Source organism: Passer montanus, unplaced genomic scaffold, assembly GCF_014805655.1.
Source record: "Passer montanus isolate IOZ18808 unplaced genomic scaffold, ASM1480565v1 scaffold105, whole genome shotgun sequence".
Classification (NCBI taxonomy): domain Eukaryota; kingdom Metazoa; phylum Chordata; class Aves; order Passeriformes; family Passeridae; genus Passer; species Passer montanus.
The window spans coordinates 97,256-122,307 of NW_024357059.1; the positions used below are offsets into that span (position 1 = coordinate 97,256).

At 36.8% G+C, this 25,052-nt stretch overlaps 2 protein-coding genes across 4 annotated transcripts in view; one reads left to right on the forward strand and one right to left on the reverse strand.

Annotated features, from left to right (window-relative positions):
• ARSK (arylsulfatase family member K) overlaps positions 1 to 24,255 on the forward strand; it is a 55,907-nt gene extending 31,652 nt beyond the window's left edge. Inside the window, exons 9-14 of one of the 3 annotated variants that reach the window (XR_005628675.1) lie at positions 6,765 to 6,845; positions 7,819 to 7,914; positions 8,546 to 8,606; positions 19,005 to 19,225; positions 19,590 to 19,718; positions 23,638 to 24,255. The gene's annotated coding sequence lies outside the window, so the exon portion shown is untranslated. The remainder of the gene's footprint in view (positions 1 to 6,764; positions 6,846 to 7,818; positions 7,915 to 8,545; positions 8,607 to 19,004; positions 19,226 to 19,589; positions 19,719 to 23,637) is intronic. The other 2 variants (XR_005628672.1, XR_005628674.1) reach the window with 2 other exon arrangements.
• The window catches only part of PCSK5 (proprotein convertase subtilisin/kexin type 5), a 223,235-nt gene that overhangs the window by 9,832 nt on the left and 188,351 nt on the right, over positions 1 to 25,052 (reverse strand). Inside the window, exons 23-30 of the mRNA XM_039719288.1 lie at positions 24,540 to 24,737; positions 24,138 to 24,206; positions 15,130 to 15,172; positions 14,167 to 14,309; positions 12,865 to 13,065; positions 3,678 to 3,761; positions 2,990 to 3,185; positions 577 to 794 (exon numbers count right to left, since the gene is read on the reverse strand). Coding sequence (XP_039575222.1) covers positions 577 to 794; positions 2,990 to 3,185; positions 3,678 to 3,761; positions 12,865 to 13,065; positions 14,167 to 14,309; positions 15,130 to 15,172; positions 24,138 to 24,206; positions 24,540 to 24,737 — 1,152 coding nt within the window. The remainder of the gene's footprint in view (positions 1 to 576; positions 795 to 2,989; positions 3,186 to 3,677; positions 3,762 to 12,864; positions 13,066 to 14,166; positions 14,310 to 15,129; positions 15,173 to 24,137; positions 24,207 to 24,539; positions 24,738 to 25,052) is intronic.

The following is a 25,052-nucleotide window of genomic DNA, read 5'->3' on the forward strand; positions in this document are numbered from 1 at the left end:
TTTATGGTTTGGTTTATTGATTGTTGTTTTTTTGTGTCATCCATGTTTATGTTTATAGAATGCTTGCAATATATGCTTGCTCAATATTAACCATCCTTAATTTTTGGGGTGGGGGGGAAATTTTGAAGCGGGGGTGCATTTAGCCTCACCTGGGTACCGAAGAATTTCCCAATATCTTTCTTTACAGGGATTTCTTTCTCTAACAGGAGTGGTCATTTGCAAAAATGGTAAAGAGGTGTAAAGTGCAACTAAGCTAGGAAAGAAACATTCTGTATTTCACATGGGTGCACATATCCAAGTTTTTAAGGTTGGATACACTAGATCAAAAATAAAATCAAACTAGCAGGAATCTCTGAAGAACCACAGGATCAGGCAAAACAATGTGAAATATTTACAGATCAATAATTTAGTCTCATCATAATCTATTTTAGAGATTAACAATGATATGCACATCACTTTTTTGTTTGTTTGTTTGTTTTTTGCACATTATTGAATTCAGATTTGGTTTTCTGCCAGCCTCTCTTCACACAGATCCAGGTGGATTTTGTTCTACACAACAGCAGTTCTTTGTAATACCTGTGCATATTTCATCGTGAATACATTCCTGACACATTTCAGGGCAATGTTTGCAGATTCCTTCAGAGGCAAAATGCTTCTCTGAACAAGTAGATTTACATTCTTGGTGCTCCAGAAGCAAAGGACTTTTACAGGACAGGCATTGGGTGGCACTTCCCATGCATGTCTTACAGGATCCACTGCATTCCTTGCAAGTCTCAGAATCATTAAAATATCCCCTATGAAACAAAAAAAACCACAAAGCAAACTGATGGTCACTCCAGGTTATGAGAATTACAACCCTAAATGAGACTCTCCGAACACATACACTTCACTAGACCGAACATGTTTCTCGCACAACTTTTTGCCCATCTTTGACTTCTCCTGTGTCTGAAAGCAGAAAATATACATGGTTAGTGCTAGAAAGGCTTTCCTTTCTTCTTGTACCTGCTGTCTAAGTTATGTTGAACTTTTATGTCTTTCTTTCCCCCTTACATAAGATAGAAAGATATATAACATTTGGGAAAACATGCAATCTCTAGTCTTGTGCAGCTGACCTGCAATACTGATATCAAGGAAAGAAAGAGAAGGGTAACCGTAGTGTCTCTAGAGAGGAAAAAGAAAAGAGACGACTCTGGAAATGTGAAGAGTGGGAAAAATGAGGGCAGGGATTGACAATAACAAAAAAAGCAGGATATTTACATAATACATTGCCTTCATGATAGCAGGCTAGAGATGGCAAAGAGGGAGTACATTTTGGTGTGAGAGCAAATATGGAGAGCCACAGCTGGCAGTACGAGTCATAAATACAGAAAAAAATCTGCACCTCTGCTTCAGGTGGAGATGCACAGAAGACGTATTGAATTCAATCTGTCTACACTCTCAGAATCAAATTTTTGCAAGGTTAAAGGATGGATAAGTCAACATTTTGAGATGACTGCTAATCCACAGACCCATTGATGAAAACTAAATAAGTAGTTGAGACAGAAAGTATTCCCACTATATGTACTTTACGTTAACAAATTTGTAACTCCTTATAGAAGGATGCTTCTCCTTCTGTTCTTTGACATGATTTTTCCAAAGGTCTGGGGAGATGCATTAGAAGCAAGGTTAGAGAAAAGGTAAGAGGAACCATTCCTGCCACCTATGTTCATATTTTTTTGTCTGTCAACTTTTATCAAGGTCCTGCAACTCGTTCTCACAGTCCTATCATCTTTTCTTGTTCTAGTGTTGAATACGCAGTTTACCCAGTCTTTCAAAATTACTCTGTCAGAAATTAATGGTGCAATAAGTCAAACCTTTTTATCCCTTTTTTGTCACTTAAAAACATGTCCCCAAACCCAAGCCAACTCCCTTAATAAGGACTCTTATTTTTTACTCCAGTGGAGAGTAGTTGTGTCTCAAGAATTTTACCTCAGAGTCTGAAACTGGAGTTTAAATCCTGTGAATTTTGCTCAGCGATGGGAAGCTATTATTTAAAGTCTTGAATTTGGGAAAAAAAAGGGGGATGATAACATCTGAAATGACTAGTGGTATATAAAAAGTTTTAATTTTGTTATACTGACTCTAGGTGGGATAACTGGGAAGCTAGTACTGACAAGAGACATATTAATATCAAAACGCAATTAATAGTTGTGTGCCTCGGTTTCTAATATTAAAAATTGTTTCTGCACTAGAGTTGGCTTTACTGCAATTATCTTCCACTCACTGTGACATTTCATGAAGCAAACCTGTTCCACTGGCCCTTATTGACTTATTCGACAAAAATTGAAGGATGGCAGTGGCAGAGAGATTGCGTGAAAAGCAGGAGCTTCACAGTTTTCTGAAGAAAAAGGGCTGACCAAGCAAGGCTTTTTTTTCTGCATACCATTGGTTTTATGTATATATACATAAGATGAATATTGATTAAAAAAACATAGAAAAGAGAGAATCTGATCTACTCATGTGCCTGATCTAATATCCATTGTGGTCAAATGGGAATATTTGTTAATTCCACATATAAAAATATATAAAAATAAATATGAGCCAAAGAGAGAAACACACATAATTAAGCACTGTATTTACATATCAGGACTCTAACATATTCACTGTCTGAGTTTATATCTCTGCTCTGTACTGCTTGGAGAAAGAAACAAACTGGAGGATGACTAGAACCTTTATTATCATTTGCCATGAAGTACCATGTTCCTGTTAAAGTCATTGAGAGCTGTTCCATCTTTCATAGGATTTAATGTCTTACCTTCACTTTTGATTTTTTTGCTTTTTCTCTAACCAAAAGAAAATACTACTTTTTCAGTCTGAAAATTATATTTACCTTAATTTCTGGTAGCATGTGTTATATAAAGTTCTTCCTTGAAAGTTTAATAATGGATCTGAACTTTAAACAGAAAGAGCAGAGAAAAAAATCAGGGATGATATAAGAGGGGTTACTTACTCAGGGCACTCCTGTAAACATCTGCCTTTGTGGAGGAAGAGCAGCTGGTTCTGTTCAGCCTGACACTTCTGACAGTGCCACTGGTCAGAGCACACCTCGCAGTCATGCCTGCACTTCTCACACTTTCCACTTGCAGTGTTGCCAAAATATTTTGGAGGGCACAGAGAAACACAGGTGTCATGGATAAGAAATTTTCCTGGCAGAAGAGCAACCCAGGGGTGTAAAGATGTCAATTAGACATATATTTAAAAGATTTCTGCCTTGGATAGCTACAAAAAAAAAAGCTTTCAACTTCTCAAAATTCAACTTTGGTTCTTAAAAGCATGAATAAAACATTCTTAAGACATTTCCCAAAATATTTTGCTCATACTTCGCTAACACTGACAGTTAGAAGGAATCATCAGGATTATCTAGGATGTCTTGCTGAAGAAATCCCTATTCAGTAATACCTGCATGATATCTACAAATTTTAATTGAAAGGCAAGAAAAGGAACACTATCAACAATATTTTAACCCATATTGCCAAGGGCATGCCTTGTTGCCTGAATTCAATTGTTCATTGTCTGACTGCCTCTTAAGCTGTTAAGGGACTTTATAGTGACCACTGACAAAAACATTCTCTGGAAGCATGTAGGATATGAAATACTACAGTTGCTTGGAGACTTATCCAAGGAAGCTGAAATGTTACCTTCTGGACATGAAGTACACACATCAGCAGATTTCTCACAGGTCATACACGAAGAGTCACAGGACAGCAATTTTCTATTTCCATCTGGGATGAAAGGGAAAAAAGTTCCTTTTTATACCATCTGGCTTTCTTAATTTCTCCTCGCTTTAAAAAGGACACTTTGGATGGCTTTTCCTAAAGCATTTTGAAAATGCAACTCTGAGAATTTTTGGAGTTCACAGATTTGAAGAACTTAATGATTGTGCTTGACTCCTCTCTCCTACATGATAAGTTACGGGCTGTATTAAAGGAAAATATGAATGTTTTACTCATGTTCACTAAGGCATTGTTCTGGACTGCTCATCACAAATAAGAACAATAATAATGTTGTTAATTTTATAATTATCCCAATAATCTTAATTTCAATGTAGTGCTCCAAACCCAAATATGGATTTGTTATACTAATAGATTGCAAACAGAAAGATCTAGAAAGTATGTTCATTTGGGGACTTGGTTTAATGATGTACTTCTTGGACATTTTGAATGAAATTGTTGTAGAATACCATTACCCTGTAACCTAAATGTTCTGAGTCAGAAGTAGACAGAAATCATATCATCATAGAATATGTTGCTTTGGAAGGGACCATCAGTATCATCAATGTCCAAATCCTGGCCCTGCGCAGGACAACCTATAAGCTGAGAGCATTGTCCAAATGTTTCTTGAACTTTCTCAGACTTGGTGCTGTGTCATTTTCCCTGGAGAGCATGTTCCAGTACTCAATCACCCTCTGGGTGAAAAATCTTTCCTGGTGTCCAGTGTAAATCTGCCCTGACTAAGCTTCATGCCTTTCTCTTGTGTCTTGTCAAGGATCGCGAGACTGAAGAGATCCATACCTGCTGCTCCACTTCTCTTTGTGAGAATATGAAAACAATGAAGTCTCCTCTACTTTAAGCTGAACAAACCCAGATAACATCAGTCTCTTCCTGTAAACCTTTCCTTCCAGACACTTCACCATCCTCATGGCCCGCCTCTGGATGTTCTCTGATAGCTTATTTTCTTTTTCATATTGTGGTGCCCAAATCTTGCCACAATCCTCAAACTGAGGCTGCATCAGTGAGGAGAAGAGCAGGACAAAGTTTTTTACCAGTTGGGCAGCGCTGTGCTTAAAGGATCCCAGTGCACACTTGGCCCTCTTGTCTGCCAGGACGCACTGTTCACTCACATTCAACTTGCCATCGATCAGAGCACCCAGGTCCCTTTCCACAGCACTTCTCTTCAGCCCCTTGTTCTGTAGTCTGTATAAGAAACTGGGATTGCACTGTCCCATGGTACAGAATCAAACACTTGCCCAAATTAAAATTCATACAGTTGGTGATTGCCTATCTCTCTAACTTATCAAGGTTTGAGAATAACTCCTATTAAATAGCTCTCCCCAAAGTTACTTCTGCCTGCTGTTTTCCTCCAAAAGGCGCCCTAATGAGTGTCAAATTGTGTTCTTATGACTGTGGAAAAGCAAATTTTGATTATTCTTTGCAGAACCATCTGCTAAAAAATGACAAGGACATTGGAGCATCATAACTAACAGAAAAACTCTGCTGTGCAATGTGACCACATACCCAGCATGCAGCTCTGTATTTTGATACCAGCAAATTACAACAGTGATTAAATGTAGGTCTAATGAAAATAATTATGGACAAACAGATAACACACAGAAGCCTTGTGATTCTGCTAAAAATACAAAATAAAGAAAAAACCAGAAGTTACTTGCAGGTTGAGCTGTGCACCTCATTTAGCATACCCAGCTTATCCTGCCAGTTAAATATGTATGATTTTTGTAGGTTGATTGATGACAGTAATGATTAATCAAATGCAGCATATCACAAAATTCTTTTGTTCTGTCTGCTATGCTGATAGTTTAGAATACTGAAATTTTGAATGAAAACCTGGAAGCAAATGCTTCAAGTATAAAGACAAGGGAAGAGAGCAGGAAACATATAAAGCCCTTTCCCTTAAGGAGAAATGATGGGTGTTATACTAAGCAGATGAAGTGTGTATATGTGTACCATACCACAGGAGAAGAAGAGAGAATAATAATAAAGATATGAATGAGAGTAGTTAGGTCCACATTCAATGTGACTGGGGATGGTCCGTAACAGTATGTAATAACCACATCTGACACTACCATTAACTGAGAAGCCTCAAAAACTCACTGAAGTAAAAAACGAGACTCAATGTAACGATCACAGCTGATCCCCCCCTGGGTAGTTAACTTAATTAACCCTCTGGGTCATTCAGCAAAGACGTGGTGAGTCAGTTTACCAGGACTACTTGTGAGTACTGCTTGTACAGGATAATGAAAAGCCTGTTGTGTTGTTACTCTTCCTGGCAACTGGCACAACATAAAATTTCTCCAGATACAGCTGTATCTTTAAAAGCAAAGTGAGAGAATTTACACCAATCAGAAACTAAGATATGCATGACTGGAGTCACTCAAGCTGCACCTAAACACAGAGAAATAGTACAAAAGTAAGTTGAGAGTAGGGAAGGTAAGGAAGAGTCCATCATAACTGCTGGGATCAGTCAATGGGCTGAACCTGTCTTCTCTCCTACAGTGATGCCTGTTGGGCAACAATCATGTTCTCTGTAGGCAGAACATTTTACTGGGGATTAGAGCTTGTCTGTGGATTATTTTGAATGCATTTTTTCAGTCCTATCACTGACAGCCTTTGAACCTTAAGCTGTCACAATTTTACATGAATAAAGAGTGTTACTTCATAAACTGTTGGTAGGTGCCCTTCATGGGCACTAGCAGTGGCTGGCAGTGGATAACACACTCCAAAAGAGGAAGGTCTGCTGAGGGGTCTCCCTTACACTGCTGGTTTCCCTGACTGAGTCAGTGGAACCACCCTGCAACCCAGCAGGACTGCTCAGGGAGGGTTCCCCAGGGAGACTAGAGAGTGCACAAGGCTCTCAGCTTTCCTGGGATGCTGACAGACAAATCAAACATTAAGGGTCCAGTAAATCTTCCCATACTAACACTGACTGTTGCTGACATAATTTCTATCGCTCTTTTTCCCCTGCTGAATACCTTTTTTTCTATATTTCAGGTTACAATAGGTCCTGCTAAAAGGATTCTACTGTCTATAATTGCCCCCTGAGTGCAGAAGGAAGTTTGAATATTTTTAAAGGTATGTAACACATAAACATTTTGACTTCTCTTATGCAAATAATCCTCAAATAGATAATTGCTTACTTTTTTTGAGATTCACTGTCTAAAAGTTTTGTGGAGACACTACTCCGTAGCTTCATGTTTTTCATTACTCATCAGTATTTAACTAAAAATTAAGAAATGTCCTTAATGTTGACTGTAAGAATATAAGAAATGCTCCAGAAAAGTTGGTTGTTATAAGGTTTTCTATTATCCTAACTTTATTTTTGCAGAGCTACTCTCTTTTTCTGTATTTAAGTGAAGATCAGGTAAAGTTAAGCAGAGAAGTTGTTAACTACTGCTAAAGAATATTTAAAGGAGCTTATTCTTTCTAGATGTTAGAAGCCTTACAATGCAAAATAACGATTTTTTTGGTGAATTTGTTTTTATTTCTTTCCCTTCTGCAGTATGTCCTCTTTTTTGTAATAATTACTAGTTGCCACCAGAGGGTAATGTACACAAGCAATTAGGCTTCTGTGGACAGCAGAAACAACATTTAGCTTCCAGTCAATTATAAGTATTTGAATTTCCCAATTTAAATATTGACAGAAGAAATTTGTAAAAATTATTTTTTAAGAAATTCTGGATAGGTAAAATGAATTATTCTTGTAACTGTGATTTTCATTTACCAAAAAAACTGAAATACAGCACACATTTAGAATAATATAAACTTCTTAAATGTAAGTTTCCTTGACTTTAAATGTAAGATCCTTCCAAAGAATAACCTCATGCACCTGAAGAAATGGTCATGCAACATGTACTTCCTCAGTCTTTGGACTGATTGCAAATTGAAAGGTCGAAAATTACTGGGTTTAAGCTGTTGGATTTGATTTTCCTTTCCCTTAAAGGACCTGTGTTTTCAACAAAATGAATGATCTTTGGAGACTTACTGAGTTGTTTTTATGCTTAAATTTGTATTTTTTTTAATTCAACATCTGTTTTTTTATTTTCAGAAGCAAAAGCTCTTTATTTAAACTTGGGTCAGAATCTGTGTCAATACCATCTTTATTCTTCTGTCTTTGACAGAATTATTAGCATCTTTGGCCCTGGTAAGTCTCTCTTATTCTTTTATACAACCTGAAAAACTGAATCTCATTATTTCTTGAGCTAAATTTTACTGCAGCTTTGAAGCTGCCACAGTGCTCTTGTCCATTCAGTCTATTCAAGGGATCATAAAATTGGAAGGATGCAGAAAGTCTGCAAAACATTTTTTCCTTATTCTCTTTTCTCATTTGGGGTTGTGCCTCATGAGTGACACAATGGTAGATTTTCTTGAAATATCACTGTAAGATGTAAACTGTTACCCCAAAATTAATTAAAGAAAATAGGATTGAAATTTTATTTCAAATTAACACAATATCCCCATATTTCCTTTTTTTTTTTTCATTCAGTTGTGTTCCTTTGAACTCCCAACTTTTTTTCAATCTGCTTTTAGAGAAAAATTAAATGAGTCGTCAAAAATATTAAGGGTGAAAATTATGGGTTCATATGGAAACAAGTATGGTCCTCTTCACATGCTCACCTCTTGTTCTGGAAAATGTAAAGTTTATATTAAAAAAAAGCTGAAAACCTCTACAAAAGCCAAGGCATATGAGCAGAGATAAGATCATTTTATGGCCTTAATTATTGTTTTCTCACAACCAGTACATTTTTACTGATTTTATTTTGCTTTTTATTTAGGAAGAGGAAAATGCAGTTGGTTAGTGGTGCTTGTGGGAAGTTGCTCTTATTATTGGGGATGGTACGTAACAGTAAACTGATGCTCTTTATCTGTATGTAAAAAATACATATTCCATCATTAGAAACAGATCTCTTTCCATACCTATTTTTTCCATTTTTAATTTTCATTACAGTGTAGCATATTAAACCAAGGAATGACTGTTTTAAGGGTGCAGCCTTTTACTGGTATGGCAAAACGAAGAGTTCATCATAATTTTCAAAATATCTAATCCAGTTAAATAGGGCCATGTATTCACTTCGTAAATTAAGTTTATACTAGTGTGTTTCCTGCCTTCTAAATCGATCATCTGGTACATGAGATAAAAAACAGATATTTCATGCTAGAAACCTAGAGTTCAGTTGTTAGGGTTTTTTTGTTTTTCCTTTTCTTGGCTTTTCCTGTCTTTTTAAAAGCCTGAGTTACAGACATAATTCTGTTGCATTATTTCAGACCTGAAGATGACAATTTAGGGATTCCTGATATAGTTGAACAGGAATATACCAGCAAAGTAAATAGAAATTTAAATAGATTTTTTTCATAAAGTGTTTTGGATGCTGGAGTGTTTGCTCATAAAAATTTGTGGGATGGTCTATAATTTATCCTTGCATAAGAAAAATGTGAGACCTTGAACATGATAGAAAATAGAAGTGTATTCCACATTCACAATGGTTTTAATCCGAACCTAAATGGACTAGTGTGTCAACTTGCAAACGAAGTCAGACCCTGGGTTGTTTTCTCCATGGAAGGTTCTGATATACTGCCCTTTAAATTATATTTGCCTTGTAACTAGCAAAACATTTCCCAAAAGTCACATTTTTTCCCCATGGTGTGTCAACATACTCACTAACCCCGCAGTGGAACCCTCTGAATTCATGTGGGTGGAAGAGCCAAAGAGAAATTGTTTAATTGCTTGTAACACAATTCAAGGTCTAATACCTCAACTCTGAATTAGTATATTTCTAAAGAAAAAGAGCAAATGCAGGAGTAACATCCTTAAAGGTGATGTAAACTATTAGATGCAGAAATTTTGTCTTGTCTTCCTAGTTGTGTTGTCTTCCTCCAATAGTCTGGAGGAGACCATGTACTGGGGATGCATTTGGTGCTCTCCTACCTTCACTGCCATGGCAAGGACAAAGTTTTTTATTTAATACCAAGCTCCCCAGACCCAGTTCAGTCTCCCAAAATGGTAGGAGTAGAAATCATCTGGCCTGTATGTTTCAATCAGATTCTTTAATTCAGGCCACTGGAGATCAGAGGCAGTTCTACCATGGTACTGCACTAAGGTAAGTATGTTGAAGAAGCTGAGGAAGCACTGTAAGAAGCTGATATTGATGAACAGCCTTGCTTATGTAGGGCTGGTGAAAATTATGAAACTATTCTAATAACCCCTACAGCTTGGACAAGCTACTTGGATCATGCCTGTCATGCTGCATGACAGGCTACCCTTAGAAAATGAGTTTGAAAATAGATGAGGTGGAGGTCCTTGTATTTTTGTAATAAAAAGTAACCCTGGATAAAATAAAAGAGTACATAAAACACCCAAAAAACCACAGTAACAAAAAAAAGGTAAAGTGGGATAAAAGATTCCAGATACATTTGTGTAGAGTAGCTGGTGAAAGACTTGGAAAAATGCTTTGATTTTGCCCTCAAGTATGAAAGAAAAACTATTTTCTCTGTATATATTATTTATATCTTTGAAGTACACAATAGGTGAAAATATACAGATACTACAGATATACTTTAAATAAGCTGGAGAGGGACCATTTTTTCTTCATGTAGGGATGTTTTCTGTACAGGTATGAGAGCCAGAATACTCACTGATAGTAAATTTCCAGCAGCAGAGATAGGTTGTTGTTTTATCCATTCTTGTACTAATCCTACAGAATTGTGTCGACAATGATAGTGACTGCATTCCCTAAATTTTATCAGTTTTTCAGAAAGATTTAGATAATCTGACAGATTGTGAAACACAGAATGGTTTTGGTTGTTTAGTTTGCTTTCTTTTTTCCCTTTTAAAATGATCCATGTATATTAAAATGTTATCAGGGTGTGAAATGCACTGCAGTCTCTAACCAGGAACAACCTTAGCAGTGTGATGCACTGATAGAGCTAAATGTGTTTTCATCCTGCCTTCCTGGATCCTATGTTTTTTGTTAAGGACCTTTAGCATGCAACAAGAATTTCCACTATAGACAGTACAGTTGAAAATCTGGACTCAGCTGACATCTGCCCCTTCAATGAAATCATCAAAAGAAATTAATGAGTAATATTCAAAACACAAATCAACCATTCAGGTTGTGTTGTTTTTAAACAATGACAATTATTTTTATGTGAACTGTACGATACTACAGTATCTGAATAGGAAACTTCAGAAAATTTCAATAAATGTAGTTACTAAAGGATGTAACTTCAATAAACAGTGGCAACTTCATTACATTTTGACTTGAAGATTACTTCTATGTAGAAGCCTGGAGGAAAAAGGCTCAGGTATCACTTTTCCAAAAGTTACACGGTACAGCAGCTGGCACAGTGAAGGAATGAATGCCTGCAGGTCTGTCCAAGAAGAGCTGTACAGCCACCACCAATTTCCCCTGGGATCCCATCACCAGCTGCAGCACGAATCCTGTGTCTTTGGAGCAGTCATTAATGTCCAAGCCAGTACAGCTCTGAGTGAGACTTATCTTTCAGCTTGAAATGTCCCTGAGACAGATGTATTTTTACTACTGTAAGGAAAGATGAATGATATGCAAGACTGAGAGAAAGAAGTTTCACAGGACAGGAATGTTCATTTATGCAGAACTGCATCAGATATCTGCTCAAAAGAAAAAAATTGACAAGAAGTCACCATGTTCAACAGTGTGAAAAAGAGATAATCAATAGATAGACCAGACTACAGATGTGGTCTTTTCATGGCACTGATGTAGTCTTAAGTTGAAAAAAATCCCCAAACTTACTTCTATGGATTAAATGCAAGGAAATGCAAGGAGGAGATCAATTTTCTATTAATATTCTTATTTTTATGTCTCTCTGATATTTTTTTTTTAAGCAAAGAATGATTATTCCTATAATCTATAATATATAATTTCTTCAACAGATAGGCAATTAATTGCAATGGTCAATATTTCTTCTGAAAGTATTAATTACTGTATTTTAGTTTCTAATACAAGATCATATTGATCTAAGGATTGTCATTCTTGGATGTGTTTGATTCAAATGAAAACACAGGAACAAGGAGAATATGTTTACTTGACTCAAAAATACAGCTAATAATCTGGTCTTTTGCTCCATTCAGCAAACATCCCTGTCAGATACATTCCATGTGTTCTTAAAGACTCTTAGTATTGTAAATCCCTAAACTTTATAATAGATTCTTCTACTGTCCCATTATAAAATTTGAAAGTCCCCTTTTTTTCCAGTGGCACAGTTTTATTTTGTAGCACAAACTTTCAACTGTTATTTATACATTGACATAATGGGAATGACAAATAGTCTATATGTGCCTTTTTAAAACTTTTTAAATAAGAAATTTGTGACAGTACTAGGTTTCATATGAAGATAAATAGGAAGGAAAATAATGTTTAAAATTATTACAGTGGTCCTCTCAACTTCTATAAATAAAGGCATTTTTGTTCCAAACAGCTTTTGGATTTTTGGGAGCTGTTTTGGAATAGAGAATTGTTTCCCTCATGCTATGGATGAGACCACCAAAAAAAAAAAAAAGTAATTACTTTGTCAAGGTTGTGGAAATGGCCAGCATAGGACCAGAATGTCAGAATGTAGCCCTACAGCCCATATATATGGTCTCTCAGAAAGCAGTGCAGATCTATACAGAGAAAGGAAAGAAGAGAGAGGATAGATTTTTTTCATATCACACACACAAATAGTTACACGCTATATTATTTTCTATTTTCTCCAAATAATATTGACTTCTCTGGAGGGTACAAATAGCCACAAAGTTGATCTAAAACCTAATCTACAATGCAGTTAGTAGTTTAGATAACGAACTCCCAGTACCTTAATCTCTTACACATCTTTTATATTTTTATTTTTTTTTCTCAATTATATTTTTAATCTTTATTCAGAGAAGATAGCTAAGAAATACCTATATTGTACTGACATGTTCTACTATTTGCAGGAAAATGAATTTCAGTTTTGGGTTTGGTCAGTTTACTTTTAAAATTACAAAAGTGAAGTTTCAAGCAATCTGCAAGTACTCTTTCTAAATTTTGTAATAGTCTTCAGAAAACCAGAAAAGATTACAAGACCTGTTTCAACTTACCCCTCCAGAACTTTCCAGCTGGCAGAGAATTTCCTGGGTTCAAGCACTGCCCATGAGATAGCTGGAAACTGTGTTTGCACCCAGTACAGTCCTTGTAACTGTACCCAACACAGGTTACACAGCTCCTGTGGCAAGGCTCACATTCTCTAGAGATGCCATCAGCAAAGAAGCCATCTCCACACTCACTCACACAGGTGCCATCTGCAACAGAAACAGAGCCTGGAAGCACAATGACCCCTGTCCATCCCTCTGTGTCCAGCAGAAATGGTTTAAGAAAAAAAGAGTATGTAAGAACAAATGAAAAATTTTGCACCCATAAAAAGTCTTTATTTTTTTACCATGAAATCTAAATTCAGTTCAGTTACATATGAGAAACTTCACAAATTTCAAACAAATCTGCATTTAAATTTACCTCTAACTTGGCTTTAATCAATATACTAAATATTAGTACATACAAATCTAATGGAAGTCCATGCCTGGGTAAAAGTTTTATGGTTGACTCTTAACAATTAACTGTCTCAATAAAAAATTAAAGACCAGATGCCCCTAAGATTTTTAAATATATGCAAATTTATAGGATTTCCAGTTTCTGTTGAATATGAAGTTAAGCTCAGGTCTAAAGCTGATTCAGATTAAGGTTTTGCATACCTCATCAAAACCTCTGGAAGTTGTAGCACTTAGGGCTTTTTGAGTATTGTCTAATTTCAATTTAAAGATATCATAGACCCACAGCTCACCCTGGTTGTGACCACAGAGTTTTCCACAGATCATGGTGCCACTACTGAGCACTTTCAACAGCCAGGGCAAGAAAATACTATAACCTCAGGAATTCCTGTGATTCATTTTTGGCACTGTGTCTGAACCAGACCTGCCTGGTTTTCAAAGCTAGCAGATTCCTACTCCTGTGTGCATCTGGTGTGGAATTTAGTGGTTTTGACTGAGTTTTTTTCAGAGTGTTTAAAAGTCAAAGTAAAACAGGACTTGTAAATAGTAGGGAAACATTTAAATGTCTTTCTGTAGTTAAAAACACCTCCTTTCACAAAGTCTGAATAAAGTACAATTTTTTTTTTTTTTTTTGTGCTTGAAAGAACTGAAATTTGAGTATATAAACCCTTTGAACCAAATTACACTACTGGGTAACATACCTACCTTACATTAAGGCAAATGCCTGATTTTGCAAAAAGCCTCCACTGTCTCCATAGAAGAGATTTATGAATTTGAGAATTTGGACTGAAAGTATTTTTCTAAAGAAATAATCTAAAATATTCTTGTGTATTATGCCATTATTTGCACTTTGCCTACCTGAGAGATAGAATCCTTCCTCACACGAGTCACACCCATCCTTGTCACAGCTATCACAGTTGCTAGGGCAATCTCTACACTGCCAAGAACTTTCATCTCTGTAGGTATTTTCTGGACAGTATTTATAGCAATGCTGCTTATACCTGTAAGATAAAGTTGTACATCATTAGTAAGTTTCTTTTAAAGGTCATTGAGTTTGTTTTCTGTCTGTTTCTGGGAATGGTAATGATAAAGCATGATTAGCATAATGAACAGAAATTATTCCTATAATGAGTCTTTAAAGTGTACTTGTGGTTATGTTGTTTATTCAGCTAGCAAAGTCATGTTTCCTAAACTCAGGATTCTTTAGTGTGATTAATTTTATTTTATTTTTCAAAGGTAGGCAGAAAGCTGAATACATGCTTCATTAAAAATTATTACATCATGATTGTAAAGAGCTGATTGCTTGTAAAAACATATAATCAAGTGCCTTTGTTTATAGAGTCAACATAACCAATATTTTATCTTCCAATTTTTCAGACATCTATAAATGCTGTCTTTGAAAAACAGTAATGTTCTTTTCTCTCCATTTAAGTTTTAAATTATTTTTAAATTCATTTGCATAAACTCCATAAATTTATAAGTCTTATGAACTTCACATGCCAGAACTAGACACAACATACTAAAAGCAAATTTGTTCCAAGTCCATATGCACTGTTTAACTTTCTGACATTTTTTGTTCCATATTCCTCTCTTCTGATATGTGAAGGTTCCACCTGTCCATAAGTTTTAACAGGTCTCAATACCAAATAACTAGCTATTCTTCTGACATTTCCAAAGTCTTTTTCCCATTTATTGTTTCTCACACAAGCAATTTAAAGCATGAGACAACATACACAGCACAGATATATGTAGTAAACTGCATATTTTTGCTTCAGAAAAATGTGTAGTCATGAAGAGCTATATATATACAGCTATACTTACATGTAATAATTTTGAGTGCATGTTATACAGATTCTTGGATCATCTGAAATTAAAGATATGAAATTATGTAAATAATTTACAGAATTTCAAAAACCAGAATGTCAAAAAGAACTTTTTTTACACCAATTTTATGTTAATATTTCTTACCCTAAATTATTACAGTTGTAAAAAGAACATTGTTGTCTCTGAATCTCTGTTCATATTAATTTTGACATGGAATCTTCCACAGATCCTGGACTGTATTTTCATAGTAACCTGTAGCTTTTTAGTCCTCTAGGACTCCAGTCCTCCTGGATTAGTGTAATCCAGGACCTGGTACCTGGAAGGAGCTAAGTCCTTAGGAAGTGATGATCTGAAAAGCAGAACCTTCACAGGGGCTCAGATTGGGTCAAATGAACTGTTAAAAAGAGACTGCAACTTACCTGAAACAATAATTTTGTCCTATTTCTTTATTTGTTGCAAAGGTAAGTTAAAAACTTTTGACACCTCTGAAAGCACACGAATCAGTTTAAATTTCAAAATCCTGAGCTAGACAAGACTGTTTCTATATTTGGAGAGGAGGTAATGGTGGAAGACGTGGTGGTAGTACAAGCCTCTTGAGTAAACTTTCCCACCAGAAAACTAATTTTTGTATTAAAAAAATTTGTTGAATCAACAGGAAAATGTTATGCAACTTTTAAAACTCTTAAAATTATGGATTTGATTCCAAAAGTGAAGAACATTTTTTACAAAATTCTTTCTATTATCATCTTCTATTCACTATTTCTTTCACCTTTTGCCAAATATCCCAGAAGCATCAGAATGGAAAGAAATGGAACAACCTGGGTGAATGTATTTTTAAAGACAATTACAGAATCATAGAATATTCTGAGTTGGAAGGGAGCCAGAAGGATCATTAAGTGCAGCTCCTGGCCCTGCAAAGCAGCATCCTCAAGAGTCACACCATGTGCCCAAGAGTGTTGTGCAAGCACTTCCTGAACTCTGTCAGGCTTGGTGCTTCCCTGGAGAGCCTGTTCCAGAGCCCATCCACCCTCCGGGTGAGAAACCTTTTTCTGCTATCAAACCTAAACCTTCCCTGACACAATTTCAGCTCATCATCTTGGGCTGTCACTGCTTTCTGGTCAGAGAGGAGAGAAGAGGTCAATGTCTGACCCTCCTCTTCTCCTCATGAAGAAGCTGTAGACTGTAGCCAGGTCTCCCCTCAGTCTGCTCTTCTTTAGCCTGAATAAAGCAAGTGACTCAGCTGATCCTCATAAAGCCTCCCTTTTAGATCCTTCACTATCCTTGTGGCCCTCCTTTGGATGCTCTCTCATAGCTTAATGTCTTTTATATAAAAAAGACATTAAGCTTGAGTACTGCACACAGTTGTCAAGGCGGGCTGCACCAGTGCAGAACTTTCCCTTGTTGAATTTCTCATGGTTGGTCATTGCTCAGTCATCTAATTTGTTGAGGTCTCTCTGTAGGACCTCCCTTTGGTGAATTCAACAGCTCTTCCCAGTTTTGTATCATCTACAAACTTGCTTAGGATCACTTCCAGTCCTGCATCCAGGTCCTTTATGACAATGTTGAAGAGCACAGGGTCAAGAATGCAGCTCTGTGGAACCCCACTGGTGACAGGGCACCAGTCTGATGTCACCCCATTCACTATCACCCTCATGCCTGACCTGTGAGCCAGTTGCTCACCCATGCCATGATGTGTTTATCCAGCTGTGTGCCGGAAGTTTTGTCCTGAAGAATATTATGAGAGACTATGCTCTTCATTTCTGGAATAGTTAAAGAGAGCACTACCTCATCTCCTGAATCTAGGAATCATGGAATCCATTAGTTTGGAAAAGATCTCTGAGATCAGTGAGTCCAACTTTTCACCAAACACCCTGTTAACACTAGATGCCATGTTCAGTCTTTCCACAAACACTTGCAGGGATGGTGACTCTACCACCACCTTGGGTAGTCCATTAGGTGTAACCACCATTTCTGTGATGAAATTCTTCCTCGTATCAAATCTAAACCTCCCCATGTGCAGACAAACCCACATCTTCTCATCCTGTTGCTAGCTGGCTGAGAGAAGAGGTTGACCTACACCTGGCTACACCCCCCTTTCATGCAGTTGTAGACAGTTCAGAAGTTCCCCGTGAACACCCTTTTCTCCAGGCTGAACAATTCCAGCTCTCTAGGTTCATGGGGTTGTTGTGGCCAAAGCATTCAGTCTTTCCAGCGTCCTGAAATCTCTTTTCATTAACCTTGAGCTTCTTGTTGAAATATCACTGGCACTCCTGTGAAAGCAATAGTAATCAGTATTTCAAAGGCTCTATTAACCCCTTCATTTTTTTGGTGAGGTCCCTGATTTCTGCCCCAAGGAGGCAGCAAACTTCCCTGCAAAGATCTGGTCTGCAGATGGTTTAGATTATATTTGTTTTAATGTGCATTTCCTTCAGTAATTCCAGCAGGAAGATTCAGCAGTTAACGTTTCTTGACTGTTTTGATTCATGAAGCTTCTGAACTGCAAATTGTTGAAGGAGTAGAAATACACACTTTGTTTGTATATGTAATTTTAGAAGCATGTTTGGTCAGTGGCTTCTGAGCTAGGTGAATTTTCTGGTCTGATCTGGTGTGATCTGAGTAGTTTTCTTCCATGCTCTTATTTCTATGGAGAATTTTAAACTAAAATCTGGAATATTCTGTACTTGCAGAACTCAAGGTTCAGTCTCATATCTTAAGCTTTTCCAGTGATTTTTCCCAGGTCTGGATTTTACACAGGAAATCTTTTTTTTTAATCAGAAAAAGAAAAAACTCAAAGAAAGAAAGTTTTTTCAATACATGCTCCTTGTATCTTCAGTGTGGCAGGAAATTCCCTTTTACCCACAACTCTAGGGAAGGCAACATGCGCCTATGTAATGTTCTGCATACACTGAAACGTCAGGACTGAAAAACAGAGCAGTTCCAAAACTTGCTGGGCATTTGTTTCTGCACAGATTGCATATTATCACTGCAGAAGCTTGTATAAAGAAGTCTTACTATTTGAAAATCTAAAACCTCTTCTGCAAGACTAACCTCTTGTGGAATATTTACTCTGAGATAAAAAGCTATCCTTATGATAATTTTGTCTTGAAAGCCAAGGTCTATTCATCATCAGGAATGGATTGAACAAATGAAGTTTTCCTTTCTCTTTCTTAGGTTGCTATGGGAACCAGAGCAGTTTTCACTCTTTTATCGTGTAATGATAAATCTGTATCTGTAAGCCTGAGTCTGTGGACAGTTCTGCTCTTTCAACTGCCTCACACATCCTTAAATCTTCTCCAAATTCTTTTCTTCCCATTCCCACAGCCTTATAAATTCTATGTTCCTCCATTCTGCTCTGTATAATGGATCTTGTTGATCATTTGTGTATTATTTATTCTCACTTTCAGCCTTTATAGCATTGTGTTCTTCACATAGACCTTGTAACCTCAACCAGATTGAATAGGTTCTGGATGACCTTTGAGAGTGGCTCAGGATTTACCTTGCTAGATCAAAGAGGCTAAATGCCACACTTGGGCCAAAATAACTCTTTGGCAGGCCTTTATTCTCAGGGACATGGCTCCTTGGGTTTTCTCATTAATTTCTTTTGTAAGCTATCTTTGAAAGAGAAGAGATTCACTCTGCACCTTTGAAAGAGAAGTGATTCACTCTGCACTTTACTGAGGAGTACTTTACTCTCAGTGTTAGCCTTTGAAAACAGTCCTAGTGCAAAGATTGCAAAGCCATGTTATGGTGCTCACTGGAGAAATTTGGATGGATCAAAAGTTGGTATATATTGTATTTTGCTGCATGGAGATGAGGTATTCTGTGGGAACCCTTAAGAACTATTCATAACATAAGATGTTTTACTTTCACAGGTTGGGTGAGGTGAGTGGAGGAGAACCCAGAAGTAATTAAGAAGTGGCTCAGGAAAGTGTGGCTCCTTGGGAGCACACTGTCAGGAAGATTGGCACAGCAAATTGAGAGGATGCCTGACTCACACAATCACTTCTGAGAGGAAGAGCCTCTTCCACTGATTCCTATGAGTTATCTGCATGAGCTCCATGTGCTGCAAATATTTACCTCCTCAGTGAACTAGGTGTGTCTTCTTACTTAGCGTTATTAGTTACTGGTGTGGCAATTTCTGCTTGTGAAATGTGTATATTCAAGCCAGTAGATATGGCATGTCAGAGAAGTTTGTTACTTTTCGCCTTCAAAGGTATACACATTTGGTGTCTAATCATTATGTAAGTGCAAAAGGGCATATGTATATTGCATGATTAGAGAGAGAGCTAAAGTTATTTGAGAAAACGCTTTAGTCCCCATGTTGTATTTTAGACATAAGAAATAAGAGCCGAGATTTTTATGTTCTTGCATTTTATTGACTCTGAAATTCTCTTTGAATAATTACTATAAGTGGCTCAGAATCTATGCTTTTACCTTATTTTTTTCTCTTGTTCTAGGTGTTGACTTATAGCAACAGGCTTTCTAAAAAGGAAATTTTGACTTTGAAGAAGATGTCTGACATTCATTATGGTTTTAATAGTCTGGAGAAAATCTGAATGCTATCCTGAAGTTATCTAAATATGTGAGTAAGTGAACTTATATTGAGAGGTGGAAGGTAAACGCTGCAATGGCATAAAGAAAATCTCTTCCTTAATATTTTTTGCTGCAGAATTTTGTCTTTCAAAAGCTGCTTTTGTTGAGGAAACTAGATTTAATTTTGTAGACTTCATGATGTTTACTGGCACCCACCAGAAAAAAAAAACATTAAAATTTAATCAAAACCTAATGGTCAAAGGTAATGAAGAGCTGCAGCTCCCATCTTTCTGCATCAGAGGGAGCAATCATTCATTGCTGCTCTGAAAAGTAGACTCAGCAGGTCCAAAATTGGGTTATAAGAGCTGAGGTACCAAAGGCATAAGGTATCATAAAGACAGTCTTGGCTATGTGGACTTGTGATGTATCCAGTTTTTTAGACACTTTGTCAAATATTGTGCTTGTGTTTGCTTGCGCTGAAATAAGGATGTGTTTGAAGCTTTAGAGAATTTAAACATAGATACTGAGGTCGCCCTTAAGCCTTGGCTTGTGCCTGTGTGAGAGTCTGCCTTTCAGGTCTCGTGGGAAGTTGAGCATAAGGATGACAATTTAGGCTCCTGTGGCATCGAGCAGAGCCAAGGGCACCCCTGAGCATGTGGGCAGGACAAAGAGAGGAGATGAACTCTAATGTGCACTTGTTTGGACACTGTGTACACAAAACTGTAGATTTTCTGGGGATTAGCGGTGTCTAAGGCAAATTTCATATCAACGTATCTCGGGACTTGTCAGTGTCTGCAGGCAGAATGGTACCTGTGACCATTAAAGATTCTTTATATCCTTAAAATTTGAGTGGCCTCTTAATTAATGAAGTGAAACAGAAAGAAAATCATTAACTGAATTTAAAAGGAAGCATAATTTGTATTTTAACTACAGAGACTTACCTGTCATTGATTAAGTCTCTCTCTCAGAGTTCCTATCTTTGCTCTTAGACTTTCAGTGTTGATACAGTGAAGATATATTGCCACACTGGTGCCTTAAAACAAAACCTACTCCAAACTTGGAGGAAACCAAACAGATTTGACTACATTCCTTGAGGATTCCAGGAGGTCTTACAAACAAACAATATCTACTTTAGTATCCTCACACCTGGTGAAGAATAACCTGCAGTGTTACTTACTGTATGGGTTTTAATTTCTTCTCTGAAATGCCTGATATGGGATGCAAAGTATGAAACCATTACAAAAGTATGATACCTCTGTCTTAATCTGGATGTAGTCACTACTGGTCAAAAAAGAGAGACTGCCCATGCAGACTTGCTCTATTCTGCTGGCATATGGCATCATGCCAGATGGAAGCAATTTTTATTAATTTTATAATATATGCATCATATCTGTGCAAAGCAACACAACATTGCCAGAGACTGCAGGAGGTGGTTTGAGCTATTATTTGGTGCCTTGTGAAAATGATTTTTTGAACAAAACTCTTTCAAGCTAGCAGGAAAACAGGCAATTGAGTTATCTTAATATGATTATGTATTCCTCCTAAAAACTAGACTTCTCTCGACAAGAAAAGAGAAAAATATAATAATCTTTGTAATTTGTAGATAGTAAGAGAATAATTTGCATTTTGCTGGTTTAGAATGTTTAGAATTTAAATTGAATAAAATTTCTGTAAGTCTCCTTGGGCTCAGTATAAACTGAAGAAGTTAATTAATTTTACTTAGAATTTTTGTTGAAGAATCTTAAAGCACTTCAGAAGGAGCAGGTGCTGAATGACTTTCTATGAGAGAATGGTATTCAGTCAGCTGAGGATCCATAAATATGCACAAAGTATATTTGCAGTTGCTTATATGAACAACTACTTTTCAGTATGTGAACTATGGAAATTTTTATTCAAATTGCTATGATTACTACATTCCTTTTTTTCCCCACTGCAGTTTTACCTGAAATTTTCATAGTATTGAACTTTTCCCGCACTTTCTCTACAGAATAGATTAAATTATTCTAGAATAAATAATTCAGTTGTGATAAAGGGAAGATAGGACAAAGGGACTGCAAGACCCTCCAGCATCCACTTAATTTTAAAATGGAGTCTGTAGAAAGACTGTGAAGATGTGAAACTAAACGTAGCACATTCCTTATTTTCTCACCTTGAAATTTTAGTATTGTAAGTTATTTTTATGGCAGTGTAATTTCTCTAAATCTTGCAAAATAATAAACTTCTTGTGGGAGACAGACATGAAAGTTTTTTGTCCTTCAAGGGTTTTTAAATGAAAATTTCTAAATACATAATCTTTCTGATTAGACATGAGAAAGCCATTACTGTACTTAACTTATGTATGAATGAAGTTGTTGATATGCCTGAAAACTCACTGAATGTTAAGAGTAAAAATACAAGCAAATATTTACCATACAATGTAGACAGATATAGGTATCTGCAATAGCTACCTGACTTATTTTAAGTTGAGGCTTACAGGTTCTGATTCTGATTTATTTCAAGAACACATTATAGTTTGCAAAGTCTGCTTGGGACTGTGCTTTTAGGCCACTATTGTTCTTCTCTTCCAAGTAGAACAGTAAACCAATCTCTGACTCTCAGTAATATATGCATCATGAGCACCAAAGGCTTTCCTTAATGGAATGCCTGTAAATAAACTCTGGCACTTTAATACTTCTGACTTTACACAACAGTGAAAATTAATTCAGTATTTCTTTTACCTACATCCATTTTTTTGATCATTGAAGCTCTTAAAATCCCTCTTTTAAATCAGAACTTTGAGTGCAAGTAGTTGAAAATATGTAATAAGTGTTATGGATTATTAATATTTAGGAGATGAGTGATCCTCCCAGGAAAAAGTGAAACCCCTTTTCCTGTATGCCAGCTGACCATGAACAGCCTTACAGTCTCCTTATGCACACCTATTAAGTTCATAACAAAGAAAATCTTCCTCTGAGTCACTTGAAATTACTATATTTTTTAAAAGTTGCTATTCATACATATCAAATATTTACCTAATTCAAAACACCGATTGCCACTACACAGTTTCACAAGAAAAACAAATAATTTGAAGTCACAATCACTGTATAAACCACAAAAACTATTAGCATGGGGAAGTAACATCTGGTAGCACCAATAAAAACAGGTATTGAAACATAAACTCTCCCTTAACTTCTCCTCCCCTCCGCCAAGCAGGCAGCTGCCATGAATCTGGATAACACACCATACAAAAAGGAGACCACAGTGTCGTTGCATTCATGTTAAAACCATCTCTTCATTCAAAATATTGACAGGGGCAGTTGTAGTCACAGAGGAAACCCTTAGGCTTGGCTGGACTCACACGGAATGGCTGGTCACCAGCATCACAGGAAATTTTTTATGGTATCACATACTAGATCGGACAACTGGCAGAAAGAGGGAATTATCTTATGGTAAGTTAGGTATGCCAGTTAGTGTAGCCAGAATAAGAGCTGGACAGACAGTTATGGTTTAGAGCTCATTGCAGACAATGGCATGCCAATACTGTGCTAAGTTTTGCAGAACTGGTAACTCAAATCCAGAAAATGTCCCAGCCGTGGATGGCAGCTCTGAATGTGAGGGATACATTTTTTTATGGAAAGGGCATATTTGTACATCCATATTTGTACATCCACTTCTGGAACATGACCAAGCAGAATCTGTGCTTGCCTGGAGGAGAGTGCCACACCTCTTTAGCAGACTTCCACGGGACTATAAGTGTTCACCCATGATTGCACCCACTGCACTTGCTGACTTCTTAGGAACAGTCTCACTTTCTCTGGATATTTGGATAGGAGGAGAACCCCCTGAAACTGTAGGGCAGCTGCAACAGCCACATGGCAAGCACTTTGTGATGTGGAAGCTGAGATTCCACCTGAATCCCAAAGCCCTCTTTTTATTTAGCACTGCTGGCTGCATTTTCAACTCAGTGTATTTCCTTTCTTTTCTGTTTCACAGGAACGTCAAATGAACTGCACATGGATGAATTAGCCTGCACCAACCTTGAAATGTATACAAGGAATTTTTTAGGGCAGCAGCAATTATTGTAATAAATTGCTCTTGAATGAAATTTAAAGATTGTTCTTATGTCTATATCCTTGAAGAAAAAGGACAGGGTGGCAATCTGTTTTGAGGTGTAGAAAATTCTGGGTCTGATAGTTTAATAGCTTTAGAAAGTCAGTAAATCTTTGAGTATGGCTTTCAAACAGGAAAAAATAAAAGTTCTGCAAATTTTAATAGCTAAATTATTAGAAAATTATTTTTGTTTATGCTGACTATAAATTTTAGAAATTTATTTCAAAAATAAATATAGCATGGTATGTAATTTACTTGGTGAGAAGCCACCTGCACCAATGACTAATTGTTCATCAGCATGCACTTAAGCTAATAACAAAGTGAGGGGAACTGAATTTTCCCTACTTAAGAATAACAATGAGGTTGATTGATGGATTATTTACCCTGTCTGCAGTTCTGGCATCCATCTGAACATGGTATGCAGTCTTCAGAGTCAGGATCTTCGACTTCACCTGTGTTTTGCAAATCATCAGTTTAATTCTAGATAATGCAACATTTGGAAGCACTCAGCAAGGTTCCTGGAAATAAACTTGATTCAAATAAAAAAACCAGAAAGACTCATGGAAATTTGTTTTCTCATTTGTTTTTGCATAACCCACTAAATTTGAGGAAAACACTCTTACTTTACCAGAACATGATACTAGAAGAGGGTCAGAGCTGGAATTTGAGGACCTCAGGCCACAGTCTGAAGACTGTGTATATCAAAACATTTTTTAATATGCTTATGCAGCTTTCTGTAACAATTTCAATAAAGTATTTGTTATCTCTTACTGAAAGATGCTTACCTTCTCTACAAGTATGCTTCTGACACACATTTTGAGTAAGGTAGTAGCCTCTGAAACACCTTTTGCAGTGGCTGGAGTTCAGGCACATCTCACAGTGGGCAGGGCAAAGCACACAGGTATGCTTCAAGTGGTAGTGACCTGGAGGACAGTTGTCTCTGCACTCCCCATGATACAGGAAACGTTCCACCCCTCTTCTGTCTGTGTGGCAAACAAATGGGAAAAATTTGTCAGGCACAGAGGGCATTTGGGGTCTGTAGTCCTGCACTAGAGATGCTGACTAAATTTTACAGTTTATTTTACAGTAAATTTTACACCAAATGAGATGTATAAAAGTTTCAGGATCTTTTCACATTCCTGGGGATTTATGGCATGTAAAATGTCAAGCTAGAGAACAATTACTCTTTACATCCATCAATCTAATTAAAAAAAACCCTAGATTTTTCCATCACTGAATTCTCTTGCAGAGGACAAACAAGTATTTGTAATGCATTGTACATGCAAACGTACAATTAT